The following is a 12,976-nucleotide window of genomic DNA, read 5'->3' as shown; positions in this document are numbered from 1 at the left end:
TATATGTAAATATTTTAAAATTATATTTGTTATTTCTGGATATTTCTAACATTAAAATAATTATTAAAAAATAAAAAAAATTAGTGAAAAGGCATGTCGAATCATGAAAAGGCATGCCTGACTAATTGACGTCATGACATGCCAATGCCCATCTTATCTTGGCATACCCGTGACGCAGTGACATGCACCCTAGTTTTAAAACCTTCTACTACTTGGTTCTCCAGTCCAGACAGCTGGGACTCTCTCTAGACTGACGATATATAAACATCTTCCTAATAAATTCCCTTGTGAATAACATGAATATATATTATGGAACTGTCATGAAAACACATTTTTCCCGAACTGCGGAAAACCCCTGTAAAGTGTAAACTTACAAAATTTAGTAACAAGTAAAATTAACTCTTCTCAGATACTAAAGAGAATTTGGGAGTTTTGGCTTCCAGCATCTCTAATCATATATTGTGTAAGACCAGTGGCAGTCAAATTTTCCCGAACCAGAAGGGTTGTGTTGCACTTTCGAATTTTTTTAAGGTAGACTAAAGATGTAGGCAATGTGCATATATGTATGTCAACAAATTAATGGGTGGTCAATTTCTGCATATGCAGCCCCTAAACAAGAAGATTCCGACACCACCCATGGCCAAAGTTAGGATCACCGAAACTCTAATGTGCTCAAAATCAACGAAAATGCTTTTCCGAACACTTTTTGTTTGATGCAATACCTCCCCCAAGTTATGGAGATTATTGGTAAGATTTTCCAACTGCTGCAAGATTTGACGTTGTCCACGAGAAATGCATGATATCTGTTTTAAAGATTAATAGATCAAAATGAAAGGAGCGGACAAAGTTAAGGTAATTTCATATTGGAAAGCAAATGAATCCATATGCTGATAGCTTAAGCCATATAGAAAATATAGTCAAAGAGGCCTTATATGTTATAAAAAGCAGTTGAACATTAAGCATTTTCAATGATGTGCTATATCTATAATAGGGCACAAAAACAAAAATTTGTTAATCCAATTATGTGCTAAATATTGTGCTAAAATAGCATATTGCTATAGTTTGTGTTATGTACTGAAGAAACTATAGCGTTGTGCTATATTTGCCACATCATCTATTTTGAAAGAAGAGAGGGAACTAGATAGGAACATTCAAATATTTAGGCATAAATGTGGAGGTCGTTGAGAAAATTAAATTTGAGACAAGTTTAGCCATTTTTAGAAGTATGCATCGGAGACAAGGTGCAATTTTAGCACCAAAAATCATGTTTTGTTGCTAAATTATAACAGTTGTTACACCAAATTTGACACAGCCATCAGCTTTGCTCTAACAGAAGCAAAAAACAAGAGGCGTCAAAGTATAGCCACAAAATCATTACAATGACCTCCATATACTGTCCATATAATTACAATCTCCAATCAACCTCCGGTAAAGAAGAAATGTTTGGGGAAAAGAAAACAACTAGTATATTTTAGCTCTTAGAAGTTAGACATGGTTTGTTATTAGGTTTTAGAATTTATTTGAGGCATTAATCTAGGCAGATGACAACAAAAAGGTTTCCAGACTGTATGGAAAAGGAGATTGGTGTCCACACGAAGATTGGTGACTCATGTGCATATCAAGATTCACAAGTTTCCTAAGAGGGTAAGAGAAATATAAATTAAAAAAAACAGCAAATATGGTTGGTTGTAGTACCTCTTCCATAAAGGCAGATTCCTTTGCTAGCTGAGATGAAGAAGCGGAAGAAAGTAAAGCAGACCCATTGCGGGAACCGTTGCCTAAACCAGGGATTAGGTAGGAGTTTGGAGCTGATCCATTGCAGAGTTCAGATTGTTGTGAGCTAGACAAGGCTCTTTGAATGCTAAACTTGGAATTTAATTCATCCATCTTAGATGAAAACTCATCAATCCTATCATTCAGTGTAGATATTTGTTCTGAGAGCTGGGTGATGGCCCCCTTCAAGAACAGGAAGAAACGGTATATCAGAGAGGTACCACCATGAAGAAGTACAGAACAAGCACCTGGAAAACATTTGCCTTAAAATTACCTCGTTTCCAAGGGTTGCTGGCGACTCTGTGGCCCTGTCATCATAATTTTGACCGCTGAAGGCTAAACTAGTAAGCTTGTATATATTCTTGTCCCTCCGTGTTGAGTAAGAATGTGACATCCCACTGCACATGAAAGTCAGACAACACACATGAATTCAGCGATCAAATAAATGTCTGAATGACGTAAGCATCCGAGACTATAAAATAACAGACAGACAGACACACACACACACACACATCCCATGCCTTGAGAGTTGGATCTTCTTTAATGCTTGAAACATAGAACAGGCATATAACTTTTAATCTGATTATTTATTGTTGGTGTCAAAATGGAAGGAATATAATCAACCAAATTAGACCAAATAGCTTTATAATTTAACTCATGTGACATTGATCTCAAAAAGCATTTTAATGCAAACAGCTACATTCTGTTGTAAATTTTACATATCCCATTCTTAGATTACTTTTAAAGTAACTAATGTCAGCTTCAGCCTCCTAAATAATGACAAGTTCAATCCTAAATTATGCATTTCTATAGGCAGAGAAGCTGCACCTTCTAATATGTTTATTTCTCATGGTGACCCTCTTTAATGAAGTTCGAGAAAGTGCATCATTAGGACTTGACCCCAGGTCCTCATCTATGCTCAGTTTTGTCCTCAAATCATCAGGTACAGCCTGTAACATATATGGATTAGGATGATTATCTTATAAAGTAAATGACAGAGGCACACACTGCTATGAAATTTGACGTACCATAACCTCATTTACTATCTTCTCAAGCTGAATTTGTTCTATGTAAGTACGAGGAATGTATGAACCCTCTAATCCTAGTTGATCAGCCACTCCCTGGACAACTACACGATCTCTTCCTTGCACCTGTTAATTTTTTAAAAGAATAAAGAGACAGACATTAGCATAACATACAGAAAGAAAACCAAGCTACAACATCAAAAAGGTTGACAATGACATTAATATGTGACATTTGAATGGGAACACAAGTTTTGATGCTTAAGAAGGCAAGGAATGGAGATTAAAATGTAGTCTTCAGTAATCATTTAATCACGCAATAGCAATGGAGATAAAAAAAAAGACAAAAAAAATCAACCATTACCTGAACATAATGGCGGTTTAGTTGTTCGAGCCAATCAATTTTCACAGACACTCTTTCATCAGAGAATACATGGCTACTCCTTTTAAGGATTGCTGCTATTGTATACCCCAAAGCCATAAGCCCACCTAGAAGTCTCACACTGACTTCAAAAGTTATTCTCGGTGATATAACAAATGGAGAATCCGTAACCCATTCCTACATTTTGAGAAGCATGGGCAGAGTCTTAAGATCAGTCATGATAGTATATGTTAGAATTTATCTTATAACAATTTCTTACAGGAAAACCCAGAAACAAGTGTTCGTCACCACAAAGCATAAATCAAGAAAATACACTGGAGCCAATCTGCCAGTGATTAAAATGAGACCTACGGGTGAGAAAAGGGCCCTGAAAAACTTTCTATAATAAGTACTGCTCTTAAAGTTGCAAATTTCACCCCCAATATTTTTCTGTAAGTACATGGATAACTTTTATACTAAAAACCTAAAACTTGTTGATTGAAAGCCCTAAGGACCCTACTAGCAGCATTAACCAAGTTCCCTGGTAGAGGAATCTTCAACTTTCTTGACAACTACAGTTTACACAAAGAAAAGCAGAATGATTTAGTTTTAATTTATTTCTCGCACCCAACATAGCCAAACATCTTCACAAGAAATCTGTATTACCTTCAAATCATTGACAAGTAGCTCAAACATTTGGACCTTTACCTAATCAAAACAACATTCTCTTAATATACCTAAAAGACTAATTTTTTTTATAGCTAGAGTATGCCCCTAACTAGTTTACCTTTAGTTTAAGATGGTACATCTGGTATTATATAAAGATGTGTGTGGATAACTTAAAATATACAAAGCAAATCCGTGACATGAAAAAGGGGGAGGGGAATGTAACTACCAGATGACAAAATCAATAAGAGTCATATCTAAAGTTAATCAGATATATGAGAGTTTAAAATCATGATACAAATTATGGGCTAGGAGTGTTGATCCATATTTTTGCAGTTAATTTATTCTTCACTTCACATGCAACATTATTTTCTCTTCAATTTAGAATTTAATTAAAATTCTGCTTTTCTGCAAGACGGTTTCTCTTGAACAACTATTCATTCTTTATTAGTTAATGAACTGTTGACTCTCCAGTGCTGATGAATTCATATACGTTTCAAATCATTCTGATGTTATTATAAACGACTGGGAATTGCATATACAATTCGTACAGAGGTACATGACAACAAGGGTAAAAGACAAACCTCAAACATGAGATTGTATTTTCCATCTCTATTTCGCATCCTTAAATATGATTGGCATGATTCTGGATCTTCACCCGGGGGTAACAGATAAATATCGTAAGTCTCTTCGGTAGTTTCTGTGTGCTCTTCAGGCATGACAGACTTGATTTGATCCACCGTTACATCCCTTCGTGACTAAGAGAGTAAGTACAATGTAGTTATTGACAAAGTTCTTTACTTGCAAACTTGCTAGATGAAACCCACCAACACACACGATAAGCAAAAACTGAATGGAAGCTAACCTTTAAGATATAAGTAGGACACTGGAATCCAGTGAATGGATTGAACTTGTTAATAATTCTGATATGTGCTGTTTGAAGATCAGGTTCAATGAAAGCCTTGTACATCGGATATACCTGCTTAACAGAATGCATTTTAATACTGATATAGAGAGGGTCATCACATTATATAGAATATTAGCTTAGATAGGCGAGAGTGAACCGTTTCTGATATCTGGTGGATGATCTCCTGAGGTGCTTGACCAGCACGTTGAATGTCCCGAAAAACCCGCTTAACAAGATCAAAATGAACTCCGCCTGTTACAGATACTCGAAGATCCAGGAGGGGCCGCAATTTTTCACTTAAAGCATAGATCCCTTCAATAATTACAATACGGGAGCTCGGGACTTCAATTGTCCTGTATTCAGCACATGAAATGTGAGTTTCAAGAATCATAATGCATGATGGAGAAGTAATGAACATACAATCAGATAGTCAACTCTAAGAATGAAGTGCATATATACCTGCACTTTCGCCAACATACCACTTGCAATGCTACACTCATGTAACTATCACTTGCAATATCGAAGTTTATAATTGGTCTATTTTAGCTAATCCCATGACTTCATTTTTGTGCAAATCATATTCAGCGCTATATTTATATTATATATGTTTTCCCCAACCCAAAAATATAGTTGTTGAAATAAGAATTGAAAGAAAAAGTACTTAAACATTTAGTTGAAATGTGCACAAATATAAGGAAATGTAAAATCTGGTATTGAAATCATGAAATGGTAGTTTGAAAGTGTAATATTGCCAGTAGCATTCGGGCTATAGTACATGTACACATAAAGCACTTAACTCCAACTTCAAATAAGAAAGACACGCCCAAATTATCTAATGATTCCAGTAAGGATATATTTGCACTGAAGAGCATAGAAACCAAAATATAGTTGTGGGTGAGAAGATGTAAAATTAAGACAAAGACCTAAGTTAAAGACCTCAGATGATACACAAAAAATATACAAGTGGTTTGGAAAATGATCTAAACCAATTAATATTCTGATAGATGAAGCAAGTTCATGAAATAATATTAACATTGCAGAAGATTAAATAATAAAAAATTAAATTACAATATAGGTGATAGAGGTTAGATATGAAGTGTAACAAACGGATGAGAGAATCCACAGAACTTTGAAGGTATCTGAGACTCAAAACTCAGAAACTACCAACTGAATGGCTCATACAAATAACAAAATAAATAGAAAATTATGACTTATATCCTTAAGCAACATGAGAATACCAACCTGTATCCTGTTCGCATACTGGCCTTGAAATCATATATTGGAACTTCTACATGCTTCCCCGCCTTCAAATCATGGATGTTCTTTAGCAGCGTGTCATAGTCTGTCAAGCGTGGGTCTGCTCCAATATATGAACCCAATAAAACAACCTCTCATATTGAGAACATGTTACATAATTGACTTTACATGGCAAGAGCAGACAAGGATGAAGAGGACTCATATTTTAGTTTTAAATTCTAGACAAGACCTCAATTTACTGATCCAAATATGACTTGGCAGGCTTAAATTTCTTTTCTCTAAGAACATATACATAGGAATTAGCTATGGAACACAGTGAAAATAGACATTAATCCTGTTTAGCTCAATAATATTTTAAAACAGAAAAAATCCCAACTATGTTAGACACCAAGTACTGAGAGACGTAAGGTAAAAAAGAGTCATGGACAAGGCAAAGATCACTAATCCAACTAATGTTTAGGGTGATTGGATGCACAGAGTTTGCTGAAGCCTTAATGGTACGTCTCCTCCAAATTTTCCCCATAACATTGAGCAAAGAACTAGAGATTCAGAACATAAATTCAAAATTCCCCTTATTATATGAGGTATTGAGAAAAACTTTACAAGAAGTAGAGCTAAAGCGTCCTACACATATATAATTCCTTTACTACAAACAAAAACTTATATGACACACTTAACAAAAAAAAGAACTTATTTGACACATATACTCAAGGCCAAGCCTAAAGGAGAAGTACCAATATACGCATCAAGAGAAAGGCTTACCATCAAAGTTTCCGTCAATTACCCGTGTAGCATCATTATAGTTGTCCATTGATATTACAGCAACGCTAGGCATAAAGTTCAGTATTTTTTCAGTAAAAATAGTCTTCCCAGCACCAGAAGGACCAGCAATCCCTACTACTATAAGCCCATCATTCTTTTGGGCAAGTAACTGGCATGCACGGATGGCGACAAAGAAACCTTTTTCATATGAAAGCTTATCTCGAATAGAGACAATCTCATAACGGTCCGAATCTTTCCTCTTAACTAGGCGCACTTGATCTTTTAAGAGACCAGTCCTCTGTTGTATCGACTCTTCACTACAGGTATCTTCTGCCATCACGAGTAATGCCTAATGCCTCTGAATTTCAAAGCAGTAAAAAGAAAAACACAGAGGGTAGGCATTAGATGATAAGTTATCCTGTGCAGTTCCATGCAATAATATTAACAATAAACAATAAACTGTAAACTGTAAGTTGCATATAGCATTACTACACCTTAAATACTTGTAATGGCAACACATAATATAACCAGCACACAACTAACACATTTTTTTAGCTAACTAAGTCTGTTTATATGAAAAACAACTGCACATCACCTAAAAATCACAAAACAGCATTAGGCTTCATCTATTAAACAAAAATAGTAAAATTCCCGAAATTCGCATCATTCATGATAAAACCCAAACATGTTCTGACCTTTTTGACATTTTTATACAAAAGAATGTCATTACACAACACCTATCATTCTATCAACAATGAACAAACAATACAAATGCAAGCCACTAACCATACATCATGCATACAACAATAAATTACAAAATTACCCATCAAACTACTAAACAACAACAAACTATCACACATTATAAAAATTCACACAAATTCAACACTACCCTTTATGAAAATCACAACAAAAAACATCAAAAACTAAAAAAACACACACAAACATAACAAATTATCAGCAAAAACCAATTCTTGATTAAAAAACCACAAAACAAACTTAAAGCATGAATCTTTAAATCCAATGCCACCATATCAAGAACCAAATTATAATACACATACAAAGCAAAAGAAAAAAATACCCAGTAAACTATAGAGTGAAACAAGAAAACCCACAAAAAAAAAGATCAGATTGAATCAAATGTGCACATACATACATATACATAATACATATAGACACTGACCCAGGTGGAGGAGGAGGAGCTACAGTTGGTTCTTAGCAAACAAACCGTAGACGCCGACTCACTTTGTGTGTGTATTGTATATATACTATTACATACAGCCTCTGCCCTTAGAAATAAATTATTTTATTTAAATTATGTTACTTTTGGCTTCTCCATTAAGCACTCTGTTTGTAACATGGCTTGTTTCCAAGATTTATTTTGGCCTTTTTTTAGTGTTTTTATTATCATTTTTGAGATGTGTGTAATTTGTTTTTAACGGAGTTACGGTTTCTAGTTTTCACTTAAATTAAATTGTTTAGAAGTTTTGTATCATAAAATGACTCCTGATGTTCATAAATAAGACCACGCTTTTAGATTTATCATGTATTTCCAAGTGTAAAAATGATTTTTTTTTCTTGAATAAAAATGTTACATTTAGTTTTTATTTTTATAAGGCGAAAATGTATAGAAGTAAACGATTTCAGAACAGAAGATTGGAAATTTCAATTTATTGTTTTACTGTTTATAATTTATTTGTATTAATGTGAAATTAGTGCTCTTATTTTCGATGTGATAATCATATCACAACTTGTGTTATAGAATTTTTCTTTTTATAGTATCTATATATTCTTAATAACTACTCCTTAATTTACCCATTTTTCAAATGGGTACCCATAACCCATATTAAGTATAAAATCACTAGATCCATGGATATATCCACAAAATTTACCCAATGGGTAAATAAATTTACCCATGACCCATATTAAGTATAAAATCTATATATTCATGGATATATCCATATAAGTTTACCCATTTTTTTACCCATCAAAACACTAAACATGGAAATTTTTTGAAATTTAAAATTTAAACATCTTATCTAAGAAAAGATTTGCATGATTTTCTCACATATGTTACAACACTAATTCAATGATAATTATTGATTTCCTTATTCTCTCTCGTTCTTTGCAAGCATGACCTAATTTTTTCATCTCCTACTTCAGTTTCATTGCCTAATTTTTGAGGATAATAGCTCAAGATTTTTGACCTAATTTTTTCATAAAATTCTTCATGCAGATTTGATGTGTATCATGTTCGTCATAAAAGCTTACAGAATATGTTGTTCATATGTTAAAACCAGCTTCATGATTTACTGAATATATCCGGATGGATTGTCGAGGAACAACTACATCAGGTATTCATCTCCTTTATTAGTTTACTTATAATAACATCATTTTGTAGATATTTGATTTGATCATACTTTTCTTATATGTTCAAAACGACGTGTTCGTGGACGCAATGTTGAAAATTTGTTTAAAAATCCATCAGAACCAGAGAATCAAGGTAGTGTACACTTTAATTCCATTTCTGATTCGTTTATTGAAAGTGATAATAATGTTCATGTATTAATTCAGTTGTCAAACGTCGTACGCGTGGGAAGAATGTGGACAAGAATCTCACAAATTCATCAAACATATATGATACATGTAAGCTTTCTCTAAAGAATTTTAGATTGGTTAATGTGTATATACGTTTGACAGACGATGTTATGTAACATACCATGTATCTTCTCCGACCAAGCATATGAGTAATGATAATGTACATTATTATACATATATTTGATGTGCTTATGTTAATAAAACATGTCATTCTGTAAGAACTCCGTTATCAATTATTGATCAAAGCGTGACACCAGAACAGGGTATTGGTCTAATTGTTTATCCGCCTGATTGTTTTTATACATGGATTGATAAATGTGTCCTGAAGTTTCTATTAACATTCAGGAATAAGACAGCTTTCGAAAGGTGTGTTTCATAACGGAGTTGCTACAAATCTGGAAAGTAATAAAATGACATCAGATTACATCAATGGTATCATTCTTCATCCATTCTGATTGTTATTATACAGATTTTGTAATGATGATTTCAGTTTGCATATATGTGCCGTGTTGCTGTTAATAATAAAATAGGTCATTCAGTAACAACTCTGCAATCAATGATTTATCAAAGCGTGACACCAGAACAAGGTATTTGTATCAATGTTTATCTGTCTGATTCTTTTAATACGTGCATTTATAATTGTGGCTTGAATTTTCAATTAAATCAGGAATTAGACAGTTTTCGAAAGGTGTTTTGCATAGCGGACTTGCAGCAAATCTACAGAGCAATGAAATGATATCAGAGTATAATAATGGTATCATTCTTTATCCATTCTGATTGGTATCCGACATTTTTTCCAATTTTGTCTTCGATCATTTATTATATCTGTTGTGTTGCTGTTAATATTTTAAGCATAATATATTGTTAAGATTATCAATATGTAAAATACGGATTGATGTTACCCATTACTACTGATTAACAACTTCATGCAGGTACTGTTTCATCTCAGTTTACATGTTTAAAGCAGCAGCCGCAAAGTATTCTAAAGAGTCCTCTTTTAATATCTGATGAAAATATATCTCCTAATATTTCAGCAGCCTCAAAACCAGGTTAATTTTAAAATAGTTTGATCAACATCTTATTCCAGCCTATTAGGAGATGTTGGTCATATTTCATATTTCCATTTATTTTCCATCTTCTATGTAGTGCGAAAAGTAAGAATTCCTTCAAAAAATTTGAACAAACAAGATCTCAGTGTTTTTCGTAACACCTTAGCAGATGGAGAAAGCAATAGAATGACACCAAAGCATAATAATGGTATCATTCTTACTCCATTCCGAGATGTATCGTACCTTTTTATAATTGTGCCATCAATTTTCCTATATTTGTTGTGTTGCAGTTAATAATATAGGCCTTCCAATGACAACTCCTATATCAAGATCTGATGAACGTGTTCCGCCTAATATATTGTTAAGATCATCGTGAGGTAAAATTTAGTTGGATTTATTTCACGAAAACTATTTTTAACACATATTAGGCCATAATTTATAGCGGAGACATGTTTCAGGTAGTATTTCATCTCCGAATTCACGGTTAAAAGCCACATAATTCGTTCATAAGAATCTAATGGTATAATTCTTGATATATCTCATTTTTCTGATACATTTGTAATTAAATTGCTTTTGAAATTGTGGATTTTATGGGAATATTTACAACAATGAACAATAGATCTATGATTCAGCTTGTTGCGATAAAAAAATCATAAATCGTGTCTGCGGAGTCCTCTATCAAGATTTGATCAAAATATATCTCCTAATATTTCATCAAATTCAAAATCAGGTTAATTTTCATTACTTTCATGAACTTCTTATTTCAGTTTGGTGAATGAGTGTTTATCAGTGCAGATGCTAAAATATGTTTCCCATATTCTATGTCGTGCATAAAGTTAGGATTCGTCCAAAGAATTTCAACAAAAAAAATCTCGGTGTATTTCGTAGCACTTTACCAGATTTGAGAAAAATATCCGGACAATGTACTTCATCGCCTAATATTCAGTTTTCTTCTACAACTAATCCACAGTTATCAGGTAATTTTTTAAACAATAAAATGCAATTCCGGATGTATCAGTTGATTACGAAATTATGTCAAATTCTAAAAATTTCAGTATTCTGTACAATATTTTTTTCAGGGATGTATTCCTCTTCTCAGACTGGTGAACAAAGTACAAATCAATTTCTTCGCATAATATCGCCAAACGTTCCTGTCAAAGGTATAAAATTCTGCGGCTTATTCCTTAATTATAAAACTTTGAAGGATTATTTAAACAATGTGTCATGTTTAATACTCTGCATCTACTAATGATATTATGCAGAACATAATAGTAAAAATGCAGAATTTCATAATATTAACAGCACTGGAGACAGTTCTCTCATATTCTCAATTCCTGAACCCTGTGTGACAACTGTTCACAAACAAAAAGGTGTCAAAAAGAAAATTGTACATGACAGTGAAGAAGAACAGAATCCTTCAAAAATGTTTTGTGGAAAACTATCACCAGGTCCTTCGTCGTTCAATACAGCAAATGTAAATAGTACATTTGAAAAAGGTGAAAGTTCTAGGCAAAAAATTTAATAAATGAGTTCAACGATGTTGATGACAATGTTACAATCGACAGTGATACAAAATGTGGAGGTATAAATTAATTATTTTCGAATAATGTGTTTAATTCTGCAGGACATTAATAATTATTTTACTGTCTGAAGCATCACCTACTTTTGCTCAATGATGATTTTTAAAAATTCCTATTTTTTTCGACAGACATGGCAAGTGATATTGAGGATATTGATGAAGAATATTTGAGCAATAATCAATCTATGTGGGACAGATACTTGGATCTTGGAGCCCCTGATAAAATCTGTTCGAAGTGTGATGCTGTCATGTGGACTCACGAAAGAAACAATAAGAGTTCTCCTAATAAGACACCAACATTTTATCTTTATTGTAAAAATGGTCAAGTCGTACTGGATAAGGAGAAATAGCCTCCTGAACCTTTGGCTAATCTCCTTACTGGGGGTGTTCATTTTAAGCATTTCAAACAAAACATAAGGTTTTACAATTGCATGTTTGCCATGAGTTCTACTGGAGGAAAGATTGACCATTCAATAAACAGAGGTGGTGCGCCATATTGCTTCAAGGTCCAAGGTGTTAATTACCACAATATAGGAAGTCTGGTCCCAACTGACGATAACACTCTAAAGTTTTGTCAGCTTTATATCTATGACATAGATGACGAAATCAACAACAGGTTGAATGCAGTTAATGGTTGCAGGGATGTTGTTAATGAAGAAATTGTACAATCTTTGTTGCTTATGTTGAATGAGCATAACAGGTTGGTTAAAGGTTTTCGTATGGCTCGCGAAAGGGTTAGGCAAAATGCAGTAGATGAGTTTAAATTGGTTCTGATTTCATCCAGTTCAGCAAGTGGTCGACCAAATCACATTGCTCCATCAAATGAGGTAGCAGGATTGATTGTTACTTCTCATTATGCAAAAGCCTGCCGAGATACTCTCATTGATTCTAGAGTTGACAGATGATAGAGGATTTTTGAGACCGATCCACGTTTCATGAAACTTCAATATCCATTACTTTTCCCTCACAGAGATATTGGATATTACCGTGAGATCCCATTAAATA

The 12,976-nt window shown here is 33.6% G+C and overlaps 1 protein-coding gene across 2 annotated transcripts; it reads right to left on the bottom strand.

Moving 5' to 3' along the window:
- Window positions 1–285: 285 nt before the first annotated feature.
- Window positions 286–8,084, bottom strand: LOC141725011 (inorganic pyrophosphatase TTM2-like). Of its 2 annotated transcripts, none has more exons than XM_074527367.1 (12): window positions 7,929–8,084; window positions 6,749–7,106; window positions 5,972–6,086; window positions 4,887–5,082; window positions 4,688–4,801; window positions 4,407–4,580; window positions 3,160–3,354; window positions 2,802–2,924; window positions 2,602–2,723; window positions 2,048–2,171; window positions 1,696–1,956; window positions 286–803 (listed from the first exon to the last, which is right to left on the bottom strand). In XM_074527367.1, the coding sequence occupies exons 2-12, from the start codon at window positions 7,083–7,085 to the stop codon at window positions 588–590; spliced, it is 1,977 nt and encodes a 658-aa protein (XP_074383468.1). In that variant the 5' UTR covers window positions 7,086–7,106; window positions 7,929–8,084; the 3' UTR covers window positions 286–587. The 2 variants fall into 2 exon arrangements, with proteins under 2 accessions (XP_074383468.1, XP_074383469.1); XM_074527368.1 differs by having other exon boundaries at window positions 7,902–8,036.
- Window positions 8,085–12,976: the final 4,892 nt, after the last annotated feature.

This window comes from Apium graveolens, chromosome 5, assembly GCF_009905375.1.
Source record: "Apium graveolens cultivar Ventura chromosome 5, ASM990537v1, whole genome shotgun sequence".
Taxonomy (NCBI): Eukaryota; Viridiplantae; Streptophyta; class Magnoliopsida; order Apiales; family Apiaceae; genus Apium; species Apium graveolens.
This window is presented reverse-complemented; position numbering and strand designations above follow the sequence as displayed.

Bases quoted from the DNA above. Each gene is read 5' to 3' on its own strand.
- LOC141725011 (XM_074527367.1), bottom strand. From the start codon at position 7,085: ATGGCAGAAGATACCTGTAGTGAAGAGTCGATACAACAGAGGACTGGT. The intron at 6,087-6,748 runs GTAAGCCTTTCT...ATATTGGAGCAG, and splicing joins AATTGACGGAAACTTTGATG to ACCCACGCTTGACAGACTAT. The intron at 2,925-3,159 runs GTAATGGTTGAT...AAAAATTAACAG, and splicing joins TAAACCGCCATTATGTTCAG to GTGCAAGGAAGAGATCGTGT.